The sequence below is a fragment of the Oncorhynchus gorbuscha genome, linkage group LG09, assembly GCF_021184085.1.
Source record: "Oncorhynchus gorbuscha isolate QuinsamMale2020 ecotype Even-year linkage group LG09, OgorEven_v1.0, whole genome shotgun sequence".
NCBI lineage: Eukaryota > Metazoa > Chordata > Actinopteri > Salmoniformes > Salmonidae > Oncorhynchus > Oncorhynchus gorbuscha.
This window is the reverse complement of record NC_060181.1, coordinates 72692207-72714489: the sequence shown is the minus strand read 5'-3', so window position 1 is coordinate 72714489 and position 22283 is coordinate 72692207. Positions and strand designations below refer to the sequence as shown.

The 22283-nt window shown below is 45.9% G+C and overlaps 1 protein-coding gene across 1 annotated transcript in view; it reads left to right on the top strand.

The window, feature by feature from the left end:
• Positions 1 to 22283, top strand: part of LOC124044029 (zinc finger protein 385B-like) — a 199738-nt gene that overhangs the window by 20978 nt on the left and 156477 nt on the right. The window contains 1 exon segment of the mRNA XM_046363340.1: positions 19308 to 19661. Coding sequence (XP_046219296.1) covers positions 19308 to 19661 — 354 coding nt within the window.

The window sequence follows — 22283 nt, the reverse complement described above, 5'->3', positions numbered from 1 at the left end:
AATGGATTCACTCTGTAAAACCTGTGCAAGAGAGAAGGAGTGAAAATCAGCAAGGCTCAAAGTTCAAATGCATTAAAGGGGGGTTTCTGCCAAAGTAGGTATTAAGTTACATGTAGAATAATTTGTATGGAGAGATTGTGAGAGAGCTATCTGAAGAGAAGAGAGAGAGAGAGAGAGAGAGAGAGAGAGAGAGAGAGAGAGAGAGAGAGTAAAAGAGAGAGAGAGAGTGAGAGAGAGCTCAAAGAGAGATTAGAGAGAGAGAGAGAGAGAGAGAGAGAGAGAGAGAGAGAGAGAGAGAGAGAGAGAGAGAGACGTGTGAGTGCCAGACAGATTCCACATGGGAATGCATGTGGGAAGCAAATTGAGGGTTCATTTGAATATTGAATCTAAATGTGATAATTTTACAGCTTCATCAAACTTGGGAAAGAGAGGTTGTTGACTCAGTTAAAGCTGGGAAACATTACAGCACCTCTAATCCTTTTAACACTGACACCACAGAGCCATGCAGGGCAGGACACACACACGATTGAGGTTATAGGGAACACACCACATTAACCAGGTCCTTATATGGGCCGAGAAACTGAGTGAGGGTCAGCTGCAGTCAGTGGGCCACACACACACACACACACACACACACACACACACACACACACACACACACACACACACACACACACACACACACACACACACACACACACACACACACACACACACACACACACACACACACACACACACACACACACACACAGACACACACATGGTCTGCTTCTGTCCCACAGTCCGTAACATCTGCACTGGGTCAATAGAAAAGGCCTTTTTATAGAAACATTCCATTTTGTACATTAAACATACTCCCTTATGGCAAGTGTACCACATAGGGTTTTAAATAGAGTTTAACATACTGTAGGCTGTGTCTCAAATGACACCCTATTCCCTATATAGTGCAGAGGGCCCTGGTCAATGTAGTGCTCTATGAAGGGAATAGGGTGCAATTGGGAGGCATCGATTGTCCCGTATGGCTAGTCGGCTACAGAGGGTAGCATAATGGTATCATTCTAATTCCCCTAGCCTGCCCTCCTTCTCTACCCTCAGCCTCAGGTAGGTGTTTCTGTCTGGGAGTAATATTACAGGGATCATGAAGACGTCCATTAGCCGAAGTGCATTGCTGTTGAATTTTTATGGTTCCACTATATAAATGGGAATTGTAGTAATGGTGAATGGCGCACTGCACCTCCTTCCTCTTTGCAAATGTTGTCATTATCCTCTCTGGGCCTGACAGAAATCACACAATCACACATAAATCACGTCTGAAATCACTACAGCCAGAATAGCCTTTATTTCTGTTGTATATGACTAGCCTGGGATATTCTGTTAAATTTTTTACTCTCAATGTTGTGGCTTAATATTTTATGAGGCTTTATTTTCCCTTTTTCATTCTATTTGTCTACTTTGAATCAAAGTGCAGTGCAAAGTGTGGCAGCAGGGCAGTCACAAATGTAGTGGCTAGAAGTCTATAGCTACAGCAGGGTTACCCAAACTCACTTCTGGGGACCCCTGGGCGCACGTCAAATGACCAAGTCATCATCAAGCTTTGATTAGTTCAATCCACTGTGTAGTGCTAGGGCGAAACCTACCTCATCCCCCAACTGACCTCACACTTACATCACAACCAGCTCTGCCATACAATACTACACAGATCTCACTGAGCAACACTTGTAACCTGTCTGGTTCTTAGGGATAATCTATCCAGTGAGTGAGGATGCAAGTCAGTTATAGTAGACGTAATCTGATTGCAGGGATGTTTAAATTCTAGCACAAAGGGCCCAGCTTGTAGGTTAACAACCAGGCTTGGTAAAGGCTGTGAGTTGATTGGTCCAGGCCAGATTAGGATTACTAACCCAGAGATAATTGTGAGGTTAAATAATCATAATCCTGAATGTGTAACAGCTGTCCGGCTCAACATATCTAAAGCACGGTTATGATATTGAAAATAATTTCCCTACATTCCGTGGTGTAACGATGTAGCTCGCTACCGTGATAGTAAATCGCTTGTGACCTTTCATCATCTCTAATCCAGTGGGTCTCTTCAGTACACAAAATATGAGTGTAGTGTATTACATTATGTCACAGACTGTGAGTGATCGGTTTCCCCACTTCTGACCCTACTGTTGTGACACTGAGGAAACAGAGCACATCCCGTAGAGATAGATAATACACTGTTCTATTTCATTCTCTGACACAGCATACCATTGATATTTATGTGTGATAACTGATTATGTACATTCCTGGTATTCTCCCACATTTCCTCCCAGTATTTGAAATGTAGCTTTTTCTAGTATTTGCGTTTGGTGGTGGTGTACACATTCAGTTGTTTGCTGTCTGTTTAATCTCCTGTAACTCTGTTAGTTCACTCTCACTTTCCACACAGTGTTCGTCCTGCTCCTTCATCTCTGTAAATAAATTGTGGCAGGACTCAGGACAAGGCAGCACTTGAATAGTGTCCTTAACCTTTTGTTATTTTGCTGCTATCCTGACTGTGTTGTCATCTTTTTTTAAAGCCATTGTAGTTCTCAGTAAATTGGCTTCCTTACACCTGCATCGTTGGTGGAAGCCAGCCAGTTCATTATAAAAGGTCAACCCAAGCTTATAATGTTTTGCCAAAACATGCACAGCACATGGCACATTCTCCTAGTGGCTTGTTCTTGGCATGTCCCTGATTCAGTAGCTCTGACGCATGCTTCTCCAGGCACCTGCTGAGAGCTGGTCTGTTACCATCTGAGAGCTGCTCTGTTCCCTGAGCAGTAGTCTGTTCTCTAATCTATAGTAATATCAGTAGTGGTAGGATCATTTGTATTCACTGTATTGTCCTAGATGGGTAACTGGTTTGCAGCATACTGTGCACTGGTCTCTTCTTTTGTTCCATGTGCCTTTGTGTTTGGAGCACAACTGACTGACCGATTTTTTTCCATAGAAATATGGTTTCCACCCCCACCCCCACCCTGCCACCACCACCAACACCCTTCCAACACCACCACCACACTGCCACTACCAATCTGCCACCTCCACTACCCTACCACCACAACCTTGGCACCCCCACCCTGCCACCACCACCATCCTGCCACCAGGAGGAATGTGTCCCATTTGAGACATGCAGTGTGATCAGAGCATGTTATGGGACACAGCCATCCATGATGTTAACTCGGATCGCCTGACTTGGTCCTTGTCGTCCTCTAGAATGCTACTCTGACAGACTTGTCTCTCTAGAATGCTACTCTGACAGACAGGCAGGCAGGGCTGCCCAGGCAATTACTGGGCCTACTGGGCACTATGACTTTCAGGTGTTCTCAGGGGGAGGAAAATAATTCAGAGAAACAAGTCTGATTTCCAACCTGTCAGAAAGCAAATGGAAATGCTTTGCCCTCTTGGTTAGGTTAGTCAGCTGCTTGGGCGAACAGCCTGAAGTTGTCAGGAATGAAGAGAAAAGTTTGAACATGACTGGAGAGTCACTTTCTCTACTCTTAATGAGAGTGCTTTCTCTTTCTTAGGCCAAACAACCTATCTTAATGTTGTTCCTCTTTCTGTTCTTAGTAATAGAGTCACATTCCACTCCTGTCTGTGGTGGGTTATGGTTATGTGCCTCCCATGTTAATAAGCTGCCCCTTAACCTCTGTGGCTTTATTGCCTAGCACAAAGCCATATGGTCCTCACAGCTTACAGGCAGGCCTCTCACTTTCTCTCTCTCCCTCTGTTTCTCTCTCTCTTTCTCTCACTCTCAACTTTTATGTCACTGTGACTAGTACACAGAACCTGGCAACAAAGTGTGGCGTCATAAGTTCTAGACAACCAGTAAATAGCTCATAGTACCATTATATATTGATACTTATTCACAGGATGGATGACTTTGTTCAAGGTGAATGTCTGTGTGACTATGAAATGGAACTCATTGCACACATATGTCATTACACGCGGTGGCAAATCCAGTGCTACTGGGTGCTACAGAGGAACCCACAGCGGGCCATTATAAATCAAGCAAGGAAACACTGTGGGAGACAGAGAGTTTGATATTCTAGCTTAAACATTGGAATCATCCCGTATGGCTCCAAATGTGTTTACATAAAACATTTGTTCCATTAGAATTCATGTGAAACCTTTGACATGTAATCTGGCTCTGTGGGATATTTATCCAGTGTGTTAATGTCAGACTAACTCAGACTAGACCAGACTACAAATCCACCACAGGTCATTGAGCTCTGTTCACATTGTATTAACCTCTGATTCTAGACCAAACAGCTTTTAACAGCTTGTAACCTGTGATCAAATGCCTTCCTACACTAAACCTGAGTCCTGATGGAAATCTCAACAGGGGTTTAGAAAGCCTGACTCTGCCATGCATAGATGAGAGGATAATTTTGTCTGAAACAATGCACTGTACGACCAAACACGGGTTGATGTTCAATGCCAAGTGATCTCATGCATTTAGCTGATTATATAAGATTATATTAGGCAGAAACAAGCTTAGTGCGTAAATCATTATGTCATAAGCAGTGATGTAACTGTGGACTCAATCCAGGCTGTACCAGCCTAGCCAGTGGATGGACTTCTTCTTCAAAGAATTTAATGAAGGGAGGGAAGGAGAGAGTATTTCTGTCTTCCTCAAATTCAGAATAGTTTTCATAAAACACACCAAGGTAAAGCTCGGGAGGAAATGACATAATTGTGTAGTTTAGTAAGTCATGTACCTTTTCAGACAGTTTTTCAATGTATTCCATATTTTAAAAATGTTGGTCCGATGTTCATAGGTGGAAACACGAAAGCCTGAATCTTTGAGACCAAACGGCGGAATGAAGTCTCAAATTGGATTTGAGTGATGCATTACATGGGATATGTAAGAGAGGGATGTTTATCTCCAGGCCATCAGTCTGTTAAACAGTCATCAGTAGCCGACCTCCACCTAGAACCCTGCTCTGCACCTTAGAAACTGCTTTGCCCTACATGCAGTACATACAGTAATTAAACACAGGTCACTTTAATAATGTTTACATACTGTTTTACCCACTTAATACAGTTGAAGTCGGAAGTTTACATACACTTAGGTTGGATGCATTAAAACTCGTTTTTCAATCACTCTACAACAAACATAGTTTTGGCAAGTCGGTTAGGACATCTACTTTGTGCATGACACAAGTAATTTTTCCAATAATTGTTTACAGACAGATTATTTCACTTATAAATATCACAATTCCAGTGGGTCAGATGTTTACAAACACTAAATTGACTGTGCCTTTAAACAGTTTGGAAAATTCCAGGAAATTATGTCATGGCTTAAGAAGCCTCTGATAGGCTAATTGACATCATTTGAGTCAATTGGAGGTGTACCTGTTGATGTATTTAAAGGCCTACCTTCAATCTCAGTGCTTCTTTGCTTGACAAAAATAAAATCAAATAAAAAAGAAATCAGCAAAGACCTAAGAAAATCAATTGTAGACCTCCACAAGTCTGGTTCATCCTTGGGACTCATTTCCAAATGCCTAAAGGTACCATGTTCATCTGTACAAACAACTGTATGAAAGTATAAACACCATGGGACTTCGCAGCCATCATACCGCTCAGGAAGGAGATGCGTTCTGTCTCCTAGAGATGAACGCACTTTGGTGAGAAAAGTACAAATCAATCCCAGAACAACAGCAAAGGACCTTGTGAAGATGCTGGAGGAAACAGGTACAAAAGTATCTATATCCACAGTAAATCGAGTCCTATATCAACATAAACTGAAAGGCTGCTCAGCGAGGAATAAGCCACTGCTCCAAAACCGCCATAAAAAGCCAGACTACGGTTTGCAACTGCACATGGGGACAAATATCGTATTTTTTTGAGAAATGTCCTCTAGTCTGATGAAACAAAAATAGAACTGTTTGGCAATAATGACCATCGTTAGGGCCACCATAATGTTTGGAGGGAAAAAGGGGAGGCTTGCAAGCCGAAGAACACCATCCCAACCGTGAAGCACGGGGTGGCAGCATCATGTTGTTGGGGTGCTTTTGCTGCAGGAGGGACTGGTACACTTCACAAAATAGTTGGCATCATGAGGGAGGAAAATTATGTGGATATATTGAAACAACATCTCAAGACATCAATCAGGAAGTTATAGCTTGGTCGCAAATCGTTCTTCCAAATGGACAATGACCCCAAGCATACTTCCTAAGTTGTGACAAAATGGCTTATGGACAACAAAGTCAAGGTATTGGAGTGGCCATCACAAAGCCCTGACCTCAATCTCATAGAAAGTTTGTGGGCAGAACTGAAAAAGCATGTGCGAGGAAGGAGGCCTACAAACCTGACTCAGTTACACCAGCTCCATCAGGAGGAATGGGCCAAAATTCACCCAACTTATTGTGGGAAGCTTGTGGAAGGCTACCCGAAACGTTTGACCCAAGTTAAACCATTTAAAGGCAATGCTACCAAATACTAATTGAGTGTATGTTAACTTCTGACCCACTGGGAATGTGATGAAAGAAGTAAAAGCTGAAATAAGTCCTTCTCTCTTCTATTATTCTGACATTTCACATTTTTTAAATTAAGTGGTGATCCTAACTGACCTAAGATTTTTACTTGGATTAAATGTCAGGAATTGTGAAACTGAGTTTAAATGTATTTGGCTAAGGTGTATGTAAACCTCCGACGTCAACTGTATGTATATACTGTATTCAAGTCATGGCTCATCATATATAACTACGACAGGGACTCTACAAGGTGTCTAAAGCGTGACACAGGGATGCTTGGCCCAAGTTGACTCTAATGACTCTCACAGTTGTGTCAAGTTGGCTGGATGTTCTTTGGGTGGTTGACCATTCTTGATACACATGGGAAACTGTTGATCATGAAAAACCCAGCGGCATTGCAGTTCTTTATTTTTTATTTTTTCATTCATTTAAGTCATTTAGCAGACGCTCTTATCCAGAGCGACTTACAAATTGGTGCATTCACCTTATGACATCCAGTGGAACAGCCACTTACAATAGTGCATCTAAATATTTTAAGGGGGGGGAAGGGGGTTGAGAAGGATTACTTTATCCTATCCTAGGTATTCCTTAAAGAGGTGGGGTTTCAGGTGTCTCCGGAAGGTGGTGATTGACTCCGCTGTCCTGGCGTCGTGAGGGAGTTTGTTCCACCATTGGGGAGCCAGAGCAGCGAACAGTTTGGACTGGGCTGAGCGGGAACTGTACTTCCTCAGTGGTAGGGAGGCGAGCAGGCCAGAGGTGGATGAACGTAGTGCCCTTATTTGGGTGTAGGGCCTGATCAGAGCCTGGAGGTACTGAGGTGCCGTTCCCCTCACAGCTCCGTAGGCAAGCACCATGGTCTTGTAGCGGATGCGAGCTTCAACTGGAAGCCAGTGGAGAGAGCGGAGGAGCGGGGTGACGTGAGAGAACTTGGGAAGGTTGAACACTAGACGGGCTGCGGCGTTCTGGATGAGTTGTAGGGGTTTAATGGCACAGGCAGGGAGCCCAGCCAACAGCGAGTTGCAGTAATCCAGACGGGAGATGACAAGTGCCTGGATTAGGACCTGCGCCGCTTCCTGTGTGAGGCAGGGTCGTACTCTGCGGATGTTGTAGAGCATGAACCTACAGGAACGGGCCACCGCCTTGATGTTAGTTGAGAACGACAGGGTGTTGTCCAGGATCACGCCAAGGTTCTTAGCGCTCTGGGAGGAGGACACAATGGAGTTGTCAACCGTGATGGCGAGATCATGGAACGGGCAGTCCTTCCCCGGGAGGAAGAGCAGTTCCGTCTTGCCGAAGTTCAGCTTGAGGTGGTGATCCGTCATCCACACTGATATGTCTGCCAGACATGCAGAGATGCGATTCGCCACCTGGTCATCAGAAGGGGGAAAGGAGAAGATTAATTGTGTGTCGTCTGCATAGCAATGATAGGAGAGACCATGTGAGGTTATGACAGAGCCAAGTGACTTGGTGTATAGCGAGAATAGGAGAGGGCCTAGAACAGAGCCCTGGGGGACACCAGTGTTGAGAGCGCGTGGTGAAAACTAACTGGTGCGTCTGGCACCTACTGCCATAACCCATTCAGAGGCACTTAAATATTTTGTCTTGCCCATTCACCCTCTCAATGGCACTCATACAGAATCCATGTCTCAATTCTCTCAAGGCTTCTTTGACATGTCTCCTCCCCTTCATCTACACTGATTAAATTGGATTTAACAAGTGACATCAGTAAGGGATCATAGCTTTCACCTGGTCTGTCTATGTTATGGAAAGGTCTTACTGTTTTGTATACTCAGTGTATATTCTGACATTGCTTATTCTGATATTTCATCATTTCTTTCTTTATACTTTTTGCATTATGCATGTGTTGTTTTGTGTTGCTGTTTGAGCTAGAATCACAAGCATTTCTCTGCATCTGCAATAACATCTGCAACTCTGTGTACACTACCAATACACTTTGATTTGATTTGAATCAGCAACTAGACGAAAACAAGCAGTCAGATCAAAAGTTTAACCCTCGCTAGGCATTACAATGGGATAGGAAACCCCCTCGCTAGACATTACAATGGGATAGGAAACCCCCTCGCTAGGCATTACAATGGGATAGGAAACCCCCTCGCTAGACATTCCAATGGGATAGGAAAACCCCTCGCTAGGCATTATAATGGGATAGGAAACCCCCTCGCTAGACATGATAATGGGATAGGAAACACCTTCGCTAGGCTTAATAATGGAATAGGAAACCCCCTCGCTAGACATTCCAATGGGATAGGAAAACCCCTCGCTAGGCATTATAATGGGATAGGAAACCCCCTCGCTAGACATGATAATGAGATAGGAAACGCCCTCGCTAGGCTTAATAATGGAATAGGAAACCCCCTCGCTAGACATTATAATGGGATAGGATACCCCCTCGCTAGCTATTAAAATTGGATAGGAAACCCACTCGCTAGACATTGTAAATGGATAGGTAACCCCCTCGCTAGTCATTATAATGGGATATTAAACCACCTCGCTAAACATTATAATGGGATAGGATACCCCCTCGCTAGCTATTAAAATGGGATAGGAAAACCCCTCGCTAGGCATTATAATGGGATAGGAAACCCCCTCGCTAGACATGATAATGAGATAGGAAACGCCCTCGCTAGGCTTAATAATGGAATAGGAAACCCCCCCGCTAGACATTACAATGGAATAGGAACCCACTCACTAGGCATTACAATGGGATAGGAAATCCACTCGCTAGACATTGTAAATGGATAGGTAACCCCCTCGCTAGTCATTATAATGGGATATTAAACCACCTCGCTAAACATTATAATGGGATAGGAAACCCTCTCGCTAGACATTGTAAATGGATAGGTAACCCCCTCGCTAGACATTATAATGGGATAGGAAAACCCTTCGCCCGACATGATAATGGGATAGGAAAACCCCTCGCTAGGCATTATAATGGGATAGGAAACCCCCTCGCTAGGCATTACAATGGGATAGGAAACCCCCTCACTAGACATTCCAATGGGATAGGAAACCCCCTCGCTAGACATTATAATGGGATAGGAAACCCACCCGCTAGGCATTACAATAGGATAGGAAACCCCCTCACTAGACATTCCAATTGGATAGGAAACCCACTTGCTTGGCATTACAATGGGATAGGAAACCCCCCCACTAGACATTCCAATGGGATAGGAAACCCCCTCGCTAGACATTACAATGGGATAGGAAACCCCCTCGCTAGGCATTACAATGGGATAGGAAACACCCTCTCTAGACATTACAATGGGATAAGAAACCCCCTCACTAGACATTCCAATGGGATAGGAAACCCCCTCGCTAGACATTACAATGTCATAGGAAACCCCCTCACTAGACTTTACAATGGGATAGGAAACCCCCTCACTAGACATTACAATGGGATAGGAAACCCCCTCGCTAGGCATTACAATGGGATAGGAAACCCCCTCACTAGACATTACAATGGGATAGGAAACCCCCTCACTGGGCATTACAATGGGATAGGAAACCCCCTCGCTAGGCATTACAATGGGATAGGAAACCCCCTCGCTAGGCATTACAATGGGATAGGAAACCCCCTCGCTAGGCATTACAATGGGATACGAAACCCCCTCACTAGACATTACAATGGGATAGGAAACCCCCTCGCTAGGCATTACAATGGGATAGGAAACCCCCTCGCTAGGCATTACAATGGGATAGGAAACCCCCTCACTGGACATTACAATGGGATAGGAAAACCCCTCGCTAGGCATTACAATAGGATAGGAAAACCCTCACTAGACATTCCAATGGGATAGGAAACATACTCTCTGGACATTACAATGGGATAGGAAACCCCCTCACTAGACATTCCAATGGGATAGGAAACCCACTCTCTGGACATTACAATGGGATAGGAAACCCCTCGCTAGGCATTACAATGGGATAGGAAACCCCCTCACTAGTCATTCCAATGGGATAGGAAACCCACTCGCTAGACATTACAATGGGATAGGAAAACCCCTCGCAGGCATTACAATGGGATAGGAAACCCCCTCACGAAACATTCCAATGGGATAGGAAACCCCCTCGCTAGGCATTCCAATGGGATAGGAAAACCCCTCGCTAGGCATTATAACGGGATAGGAAACCCCCTCGCTAGACATGATAATGGGATAGGAAACCCCCTCGCTAGGCATTATAATGGGATAGGTAACCCCCTCACTAGACATTCCAATGGGATAGGAAAACCCCTCGCTAGACATGATAATGGGATAGGAAACCCCCTCGCTAGGCATTATAATGGGATAGGAAACCCCCTCACTAGACATTCCAATGGGATAGGAAACCCCCTCGCTAGACATGATAATGGGATAGGAAACCCCCTCGCTAGGCATTATAATGGGATAGGAAACCCCCTCACTAGACATTCCAATGGGATAGGAAAACCCCTCGCTAGGCATTATAATGGGATAGGAAACCCCCTCGCTAGACATGATAATGGGATAGGAAACACCCTCGCTAGGCTTAATAATGGAATAGGAAACCCCCTCACTAGACATTCCAATGGAATAGGAACCCCCTCACTAGCCATTACAATGGGATAGGAAACCCACTCGCTAGACATTGTAAATGGATAGGTAACCCCCTCGCTAGTCATTATAATGGGATATTAAACCACCTCGCTAAACATTATAATGGGATAGGAAACCCCCTCACTAGACATTATAATGTGATTAAACCCCCCCCCCCCCGCTAGACATTACAATGGAATAGGAACCCCCTCACTAGCCATTACAATGGGATAGGAAACCCACTCGCTAGACATTGTAAATGGATAGGTAACCCCTCGCTAGTCATTATAATGGGATATTAAACCACCTCGCTAGACATTATAATGGGATAGGAAAACCCCTCACTCGACATGATAATGGGATAGGAAACCCACTCTCTGGACATTACAATGGGATAGGAAACCCCCTCACTAGACATTACAATGGGATAGGAAAACCCCTCGCTAGGCATTACAATGGGATAGGAAACCCCCTCACTAGACATTACAATGGGATAGGAAACCCCCTCACTAGACATTCCAATGGGATAGGAAAACCCCTCGCTAGGCATTACAATGGGATAGGAAACCCCCTCACTAGACATTCCAATGGGATAGGAAACCCACTCTCTGGACAGTACAATGGGATAGGAAACCCCCTCACTAGACATTCCAGTGGGATGGGAAAACCCCTCGCTAGGCATTATAATGGGATAGGAAACCCCCTCGCTAGACTTTCCAATGGGATAGGAAAACCCCTCGCTAGGCATTATAATGGGATAGGAAACCCCCTCACTAGACATTACAATGGGATGGGAAACCCCCTCGCTAGACATTGTAAATGGATAGGTAACCCCCTCGCTAGTCATTATAATGGGATATTAAACCACCTCGCTAGACATTATAATTGGATAGGAAAACCCTTCGCTCGACATGATAATGGGATTGGAAACCCCCTCGCTAGGCATTATAATGGGATAGGAAACCCCCTCACTAGACATTCCAATGGGATAGGAAAACCCCTCGCTAGGCATTATAATGGGATAGGAAACCCCCTCGCTAGACATGATAATGGGATAGGAAACACCCTCGCTAGGCTTAATAATGGAATAGGAAACCCCCTCACTAGACATTCCAATGGAATAGGAACCCCCTCACTAGCCATTACAATGGGATAGGAAACCCACTCGCTAGACATTGTAAATGGATAGGTAACCCCCTCGCTAGTCATTATAATGGGATATTAAACCACCTCGCTAAACATTATAATGGGATAGGAAACCCCCTCACTAGACATTATAATGTGATTAAACCCCCCCCCCGCTAGACATTACAATGGAATAGGAACCCCCTCACTAGCCATTACAATGGGATAGGAAACCCACTCGCTAGACATTGTAAATGGATAGGTAACCCCCTCGCTAGTCATTATAATGGGATATTAAACCACCTCGCTAGACATTATAATGGGATAGGAAAACCCCTCACTCGACATGATAATGGGATAGGAAACCCACTCTCTGGACATTACAATGGGATAGGAAACCCCCTCACTAGACATTACAATGGGATAGGAAAACCCCTCGCTAGGCATTACAATGGGATAGGAAACCCCCTCACTAGACATTACAATGGGATAGGAAACCCCCTCACTAGACATTCCAATGGGATAGGAAAACCCCTCGCTAGGCATTACAATGGGATAGGAAACCCCCTCACTAGACATTCCAATGGGATAGGAAACCCACTCTCTGGACAGTACAATGGGATAGGAAACCCCCTCACTAGACATTCCAGTGGGATGGGAAAACCCCTCGCTAGGCATTATAATGGGATAGGAAACCCCCTCGCTAGACTTTCCAATGGGATAGGAAAACCCCTCGCTAGGCATTATAATGGGATAGGAAACCCCCTCACTAGACATTACAATGGGATGGGAAACCCCCTCGCTAGACATTGTAAATGGATAGGTAACCCCCTCGCTAGTCATTATAATGGGATATTAAACCACCTCGCTAGACATTATAATTGGATAGGAAAACCCTTCGCTCGACATGATAATGGGATTGGAAACCCCCTCGCTAGGCATTATAATGGGATAGGAAACCCCTCGCTCGACATGATAATGGGATAGGAAACCCCCTCACTAGGCATTACAATGGGATAGGAAACCCACTCGCTAGGCATTACAATGGGATAGGAAACCCACTTGCTAGGCATTACAATCGGATAGGAAACCTCCCCACTAGGCATTACAATGGGATAGGAAACCCACTTGCTAGGCATTACAATAGGATAGGAAACCTCCCCACTAGGCATTACAATGGGATAGGAAACCTCCTCTCTAGAAACCCCCTTTAGGAACCATTCTAGATCATATTGGAAAGCAGCCCTCAAGGCAAATGAATGACAGATAGATTGCTTGGAAATCTTCTCTTTATCTGTAGTGCTGGGCTTTGTTTTGGGGCTTTGCACCTGCTTTGTTCTCTAAGCTGACAGGATGTCCCTGTAAGACCTGCTATGTTTGTGTTTGTGTGTGTTTTTGTGTGTGTTTATGTGTGTGTTTTTGTGTGTGTAGTGGCCCTCTAAGAACCTGCCATGTGTCCACATCTCGGATCTCTTATTGAAGAGTACATCTGACACCAGCTGTGACTCAGACACTAGAGAGTCTCTCTGAGGGCTTCTGGGGGATCTCTGGGGTGAAGAGGAAAACAAACAGTCAGGATTGAAGTTGATCTAAGCTATTGATAATTTCCAGAATGTGTGTGTTCTGAGTTCTCTTCTCCGCATCTTTCAGAACACATAAACATCCTGTGTCATCTGCCACACACCCTCAGATAAACATTGAGATAGAGAGAGAGAGATTCTGTCAAATAGTGTATTTCTAGGAACTAGCTGCAGAGTGCCGTGATGTACTGTAACTCGGCATAACATCTCCATTTTTTTGCCTGTTGTTATTATACTTATTTGAAAGATAATTCTCCCCCCATTTCATGTCAGTGGTATGTCAAAGAGACTTATAAATTCCATTCAAACATATCAGTAATAGTGTTATGTTGTTTGTGTGTGCATTGTGGAGGCCAGATCAGTATAGTCTTATGTTGTTTGTGTGTGCATTGTGGAGGCCAGATCAGTATAGTCTTATGTTGTTTGTGTGTGCATTGTGGAGGCCAGATCAGTATAGTGTTATGTTGTTGGTGTGTGCATTGTGGAGGCCAGATCAGTATAGTGTTATGTTGTTGGTGTGTGCACTGTGGAGGCAGGACCTCCACCACTGGCTGGGCCTGGAAACGTCCAGGATTACTCACTTGTTTCCACTTCCATTAGTATTAGGCCTACAGTGCATTAGGGCCAACACAGCTAAGGGTTTCCCCTGTGCTGTAGGACATAGCTGAGAGTCCTACACAGTGCATTAGGCCTACAGTGCTTTAGGCCATAGTGATGGCTTTCCCTCTGTATTGTGTATTGTGTACTGTAGGACCTTCAGAGCTTCAGGGGAGAGTGGGAGCAGGGAAGAGTAAGAGCAGAGCACTCTATCTGCCATAGAGATGCAACCTGGACAAAAGAGTGTGGGGAGAGTGGGGAAGGAATGCAACACTGATAGTACAGTAGGCCTCCCTTAATGCTACAGACAGGACATGTCCCGAATTATACCCTATTCCCTACGTAGTGCATTGATTTTGGCAAAGGCCCATATGTCCCTGATCAAAAGTACTGCACTATGTAAGGAATAGGGTACAATTTGGGACGCAGAGACAGTGTTGGGTTGATTAATGATTGACTCCACCTCAGATACATCTCTTGTATACTACATTATTTGTAGCCTGCTGAATTATGACTTTTGACAAACGGACATGCTCTTATATGATGTATTATTTTTCTGAACCCCCTTACGATTTTAAATGGATGCATTATCAGGCTGAACATCTTTACTTGGTTCAAAGAGGAAGTATAAAGATTATGACATGGTAGTTGATGCCGTAAGGATTGTTATAATACCAATGCAATGCCATACCAATAACTCAAAATACTCAGGGAGTGGAGTACCATTTGAAGTTGTAGTGGGCCCATTTCCTAGTTGCTAGAGAGGCTTTTTACTTCTCTATTTGGTTAGGTCGGGGTGTGATTTGGGTGGGCATTCTAGTTTTTCTTTTTCTTTGTTGGCCGCGTATGGTTCCCAATCAGAGGCAGCTGTCTATCGTTGTCTTTGATTGGGGATCATACTTAGGCAGCATTTTTTCCCACCTTAGTTTGTGGAATCTTGTTTTTGTGTAGTGCTTTTGTTGATGAGTTTCATTTTAACAACATGTGGAACTCTATGCACAAAGCGCAATGGTCCGCTAATTTCAACGAACGTGACAGAAGATCCCACCACCCACGGACCAAGCAGCGTGCCCAGGAGGAGTGGAGGACATCCTGGACGTGGGACGAAATCATGGCAGGAGACAGAAGCCTGCCGTGGAAGCAGGCGGAGGCAGCGAAGGAGCAACAGCGACAACAGCGGCGGCCAAAAAGACAGCCCAAAGGACAGCACACGGAGTGGACACATGGGGTGGACACACGGGGTGGACGGCGGTGCCGAGGCGTGAACCAGAGACAATCTGGGAATAGGTAGAGAGGTGGTCGGTCGACCCAGTGAGAGTGCTAGAGCCCGCCTGGGATTCAATAGAACAGTGCGAGGAGGGATACGGGAGAATGGAGTTTGCAAGGAGTATGCAGCAATGTAGGCGTTTGGAAGAGCGTGTCACCAGTCCGGTGCAATCTGTGCCAGTCCCACGCCACGCATCGGGCCTCCAGTGCGCCTCCCCAGTCCGGTATGTTCTGTGTCTCCTCCCCGCACTCGCCCTGATATACACCTCCACAGCCCAGTACGTCCTGTGCTACCTCCCCACACTTGCCCTGAGGTGCGTGTCACCAGCCCGGTGCCACCTGTACCGGCCCCACGCATCAGGCCTCCAGTGCGCCTCCCCAGTCCAGTACGTCCTGTGCCTGCTCCTCGCGCTCGTCCTGAGGTGTGTGTCACCAGTGATGATCCATGGCCCAGAGCCTCCAGTGATGATCCATGGCCCGGAGCCTCCAGTGATGATTCATGGGCCAGAGCCTCCAGCGACGGTCTACAGTCCAGAGCCTCCAGCGACGGTCTACAGTCCAGAGCCTCCAGCGACGGTTGAGAGTCCAGAGCCTCCAGCGACGGTCTGCAGTCCAGAGTCTCCAGCGACGGTCTACAGTCCAGAGCCTCCAGCGACGGTCTGCAGTCCAGAGCCTCCAGCGACGGTCGGCAGTCCAGAGTCTCCAGCGACGGTCTACAGTCCAGAGCCTCCAGCGACGGTTGGCAGTCCAGAGTTTCCAGTGACGGTCTGCAGTCCAGAGCCTTCAGCGATGGTCTGCAGCCTAGAGCCTCCAGTGGTGGTTCCCAGCCTAGAGCCTCCAGCGGTGGATCCCAGTACAGAGCCACCTGCGAGGGTTCCCAGTCTGGAGCCTCCGGCGACGATCCATGGCCCGGTTCCTCCGGCGACGATCCACGGTCTGGTTCCTCTGGCAACGATCCACGGTCTGGTTCCTCCGGCAACGATCCACGGTCCGGAGCCTCCGGCGACGATCCACGGTCTGGTTCCTCTGGCAATGATCCACGGTCTGGTTCCTCCAGCAACGATCCACGGTCCGGAGCCTCTGGCGACAATCCACGGTCCAGTTCCACTGTCTTCCTGGCCCTCCGTGGTCCCCTAGCTCTGTCAGGCCCCCTGTCCCCCTTTAGCTCCCCCAGCTCCCTGTCTTCCTGGTACTCTTGGGCCCCTAGCTCCGTCTGGCCCCCTGTCCCCCTTTAGCTCCCCCAGCTCCCTGTCTTCCTGGTACTCTTGGGCCCCTAGCTCCGTCTGGCCCCCTGTCCCCTTTTAACTCCCCCAGCTCTCTGTCTTCCTGGCCCTCCTTGGTCCCCTAACTCCGTCTGGCCCCCTGTCCCCTTTTAGCTCTCCCAGCTCCCTGTCTTCCTTGCCCTCCTTGGTCCCCTAGCTCCGTGGCCCCCTGTCTCTCTGTCTGATGGAATGACTGTGTAGGACCTCACACTCAGTCAGATCTGTCTCTTTCGTCGACCCTGCAGCAAGGAACACTGCTCTCTCTGGTAATCTCATCTGTTAGGGGGGCACACACACACACACACAATATCTTTCCACAGAGTCAGCCCCAACAAAGCGCTGCAGCATCCCTTCCTTCTCAGTGTGTTCTCCTTACTTCATCTAACTAGGCCAACCACTGAATACACCAACTTTGCTTTTACAGAGAAAGTTTGGGATATTTACACAACCTATTGAATGGTGATCATTTCCGCTGTGCTTTGCCTTGCTGTGGTGTAAAATGAAAAGTATGCTGAGGGAAGGGGTTGGTAATATTTAAGCTGAATGGCCACAGCACTGAGCCCTGAGGAAGTTTGTGAAGGAAGTTTATCTGTCAGTATTAGAGGCCTGCAGCTGCCCATAGAGATTACCCAGTCTGTGTCAGAGGGATTGTGTGTGTGTGTGTGTGTGTGTGTGTGTGTGTGTGTGTGTGTGTGTGTGTGTGTGTGTGTGTGTGTGTGTGTGTGTGTGTGTGTGTGCGTGTGCGTGTGCGTGTGCGTGTGCGTGTGCGTGCGTGTGTGTAAGACGGATTATCTTACTGTCCAGTGAGAGGGACACGTAACATGGCCACACTGCACGAATACTTCACCCTCATAATACAGCCTTCCTATTCATTACAGCCTCACAGACACAGGCTGTGTCCCAAATGGCACCCTATATCCAATATAGTGCATTACTTTTGACCAATAGGGAATAGGGTGCTATTTTGGACGTACGCATACAGTATCATACACAGGAAGCTACTGCAAGGGGAAGTTGCGGTCAATCAGAAGCTTCTGCTGCTTTTCCTTTTCATCCAGACATCATATCCATGGATACAGATTACCCTTGTGCCTGGCCAGATACCATACTGGAAGTATAGTATGTTTAGATTTGCAAAGATTTGCTGCTGAAAATGCAGTATTAATGTGAACGTAAATTATTTTCTTTGCGCTTACAAAGGGATATTTTGTGGGTTTTAGGTATACAGTAATTCCCAGTTCAATACAGCAAGACATTTTTCATCCTCTCGTTGCCTATGTCAGCACTCCGGAGCTGTAGTACCGCTGCGATGTCCAGAGTTGCAACTCATTAATCAACCATGACAAATGTAAAACTGTATGGGGATAAAATTCACTTCACCTAGTTGAAATATTTCAGCTTTGAATGCTGATAGAAGTAAATGTATTCTGTGTGTTGCTGTGTCTGGATTGGATGGGGATATATACAGAATTCACCATTTGAAATATTTAGCTTCAAATGTGGATCTAAGCTGATGGGTTGTTTTGTCGTGCCTGGGGATTGAGAGACTGCCCGCTCTGTCGTATGTCCCGTCCCGTGTCTGTGCTGCAATTGAGGGTTGTGTAACACCCATGGGCAGTGGACATGTGAATTGGGCTCTATCCCCCTCTGCTTCCTCTGTGAGGGCACACATACACACACACAGCATGAGGGAAACAGATGGGCACAGGAGGTCACTTACCAGCAAAGCTGTATTCACATAGTATTCGAAATCTCTCGAATACGTTCAGTGTTTCTTTGAGCCTGCCTTGGAGTGCCAGATAGGCAGAGATTGCAGTCTGTAGACTATTCCATTGGTTCCATCGTGTCAGTCAAGCTCAATCAAGTGCAGATCAAATATTTGAATGATTTCATATACTATTTGAACCCAGGTCTGGACAGCAGCCTCGCACCGGCCCCATCCCGGCTCCACAGGTAGAGAGGCTGAATGATGCTGTGGCACCAGACTGTCAGACAGTATAGCTACACTATCAGAGGTGGAGCTGAGTTCTAGCTCTACAACAGGAAAGAATAGAGATTCAGAATCAGACACCCGCTTAGTGTCTACTGCTCCTCTAACACAGTCACAGTTGTCTGTTGCTTCCACAGGAGAGGGAGACCCTGATTCAGCACTGTATTTTACAATCTGTAGAATGTAGCCTAAACATCAATTTATTTATGTTTAATTGGAGAGTGATGTTACAAGGAGGATGTGAGTATTTGCCATGGCTGTGTATGTGTGTTTTGTACGTGAGTGAGTGTGTGTGTGTCCGTCCGTCTGTCCATGTGTGTGCGGGCAAGTGTGCGTGCCTGCACCATGCTTGCTTTCCAGTAGCAAAGTCTGTCATTCTAATCCACTGTTGTCATTGTTTTCTGCAGGTATGAAGACACCGCTCAGTCCGGCCCACTTCATAGAGCATGGCCGGATGGCCTTTCCGTTCGGAGGCTGTTTGGAGCTGAATCAGCTCACAGGGATGGAGCCTACCACCAACGGCCAGGGTCAGATAAACATGGACCTACAGCAGCAGGAGAAGAAGAAGCTGTTCTACTCAATGTGTGAGGTGTGTAACATCCAGCTGAACTCCCAGGCTCAGGCCCAGGTGCACTACAACGGGAGATCCCACCTGAAGAGGGTCAAACAGATGAACAATGGGGAGGCTCCGGCACCAGCTACTGGGTCTCTACCCACCTCTACGCTGAGCTTCAGTAGAAGCACCACCAGCAGCAGTACAGGTAGGCCTGCAGTGAATTTCTGTCAATGTTTTAAAAATATTTGTTTGGTTACATTTCTCGAGCCCAATCCCTCAGCTGTTTACCAACACAATTGACGCCTGTAACCAGGGAGTCCCATTAAGGTCAGACGAGAGACCCCCTTGAAGGAAGACCTGACTAAGAGGTCTGTAGTGACTAACCCTGGCTCACCCAGGGAGAGGGAGCACTCTCCTACACCCACAGATAACTCTGTAGAAATAGCAGGGCTTGGACGGTAGTACTCTCTCTTCTAGAGGCATAAACAGACTAGAGGTGATGGTGATGCATGCTGAGTTAGTTTGCAGCATTTGACTCAGAGACATATCTATGTCCCAAATGGCACCCTATTCCCTATCTAGTGCCTATGGGCCCTGGTTAGTAGTGTACTAAATACATAGTAGGGTGCCGTTTGGGATGCACACATGGCTTCGTCATCCCTCTCAGCCATTTTGTTGTTTTCTTTCACTGCTCGGTTTAACAAACTTTGCTCAGAGGCCCTTTTATATTATATTAGTTGGGAAAATGAATATTAATGTTAAGCTTTCTATGTCTACAGTGGCTGGCGATAGAGGGAAATAAATCAGTCCGTTTGCTGGGAGTTTGAGGTGTCTATTATGAAATACTTTAGTCCTTTGCCATGGCAGTCAGTGTGTGTATGTGTGTTGTTTTCAGTAGCACTGCTCTGTTTACTAATGCTGTAATCTTTGCCTCCACACTCTCACCAGTAGTGGCCTAAGGATTTTCATATCCTTTTGATTTTACATATTATTTGACTGGGGGCCAAATTCTTTGTGTTGACCTATGGGTGACGTTTGCTTTTGCATAAGTTGTTTGTAGTTGTTAAAACAGAGGATTTCATATAAGATAGGAACACGCTCATTTCATGAAACAGTGATTAGTGCTTGGTGATTAGTGATTAGTGCTTGGTGATTAGTGCTTGGTGATTAGTGATTAGTGCTTGGTGATTAGTGATTAGTGATTAGTGATTAGAGCTTAGTGATAAGTGATTAGTGCTTGGTGATTAGTGCTTGGTGATTAGTGATTAGTGCTTAAGTGATTAGTGATTAGTGATTAGTGCTTAGTGCTTGGTGATTAGAGCTTAGTGATTAGTGATTAGTGCTTAGTGCTTGGTGATAAGAGCTTAGTGATTAGTGACGATGCCCAGGTTTTTTACTCCTTGTTTAAATACAATCATCTTAACTGTTTAGTGCCAGGCTGTAGAAATGTTCTGTTGACTTGATTATGTTCTGGTCAGACTGGAGCAAAACAAATTGTTATGACTTCTATGAATGGTGGGTGGAGGAGTCAAGCGCAGAGAGCAGGTAGTTCCGTACGTGGATCTTTTATTCCAATGACAGCGGAAAAACGGACATGCAAAACACAAGGGCGCATGAAACAACCCATCCAAATAAACAGGACTAAAACTCTCCGGAAAAATAGAGATCACAATAATCAACCAACACCATAAAACAGAGAACAAGCCTGCCCAATAACCAGTGAGCCTAGTGCCCTTAAATAGCCTACAAACAAAACCCAACTAACAGACCCAACTAACAGAAACAAAAGGAAAGGGAATCGATGGCAGCTAATAGGCCGGCGACGACGACCGCTGAGCGCTCCCCGAACAGGAAGAGGCACCATCTTCGGCGGGATTCGTGACACAAATGCTCTGTAGGCAGAGGATAAAGATAGTCTGTCCAGACTGGCTTAAAGAATGTGTGGAACTTAAATTGCATTGCAATTTGCAAGACTTGAACAGACAAAGCAAATTCATTGGTAAATAACAACTATGTTGTTTTAAATGCCTAAGTTGTAATATAGTGATAGTGACATTTTATCTGAATTTTGGTTAATAATCCAAGTTTATGCAATATGGCCATGAAAAACATGTTGACAGCTGGTGTTCAGACATTTAACACACTGTAGTTGAATGGTTTACAATGCAGTGAGTATGATTCTTGAATGATGTACATGCCTTGAGGTTGAATTCGGATTGATTTACAGATGTATAGATGGAGTCAAACACGTTATCTCCTCTATATCCTCCCAGGCTGACAGGACAGAGTGATGGAGTGGGTCACAGTGTCAGTGATAGTGACAGTGGTGCTTAGAGTAGTAGAGGAAGGATTGAGTGTGTACTTTCCCTACCAGGGGAGCTTATCTGTGCTTCCATCATAGTGGTGTGTGTGTGTATGTGAGACAAGGTCTGTGGACTGTCCCAGCCATGACAGCTGGTGCCCCTGGGAGATCGAGGGGGGGGTTAGGCGTCATATGGCCTGGGTCCTTCCTGCTGTAATACCCCACCCCCCTCTACATACAGGCACGCATGCACGCATGCAAACACGCACACGCACACATACACACCCCACAGCAGCAGCAACATCAACTCTCTGTGCTGGTGCCCTACATACTCTCGATAAATAGCAATTAGAGTGAAAAGTGCTGCAGGCCTCACAGGCAGCTCATGCGAGAAAGCTTTTCATGCTACAGTACAGCAGCCAGTTAATGTAGTGAATACCGGTCACAATAACATCTGAGTGTGGGGGGGGTTAATGTAGTGAATACCGGTCACAATAACATCTGAGTGTGTAGGGGGGTTAATGT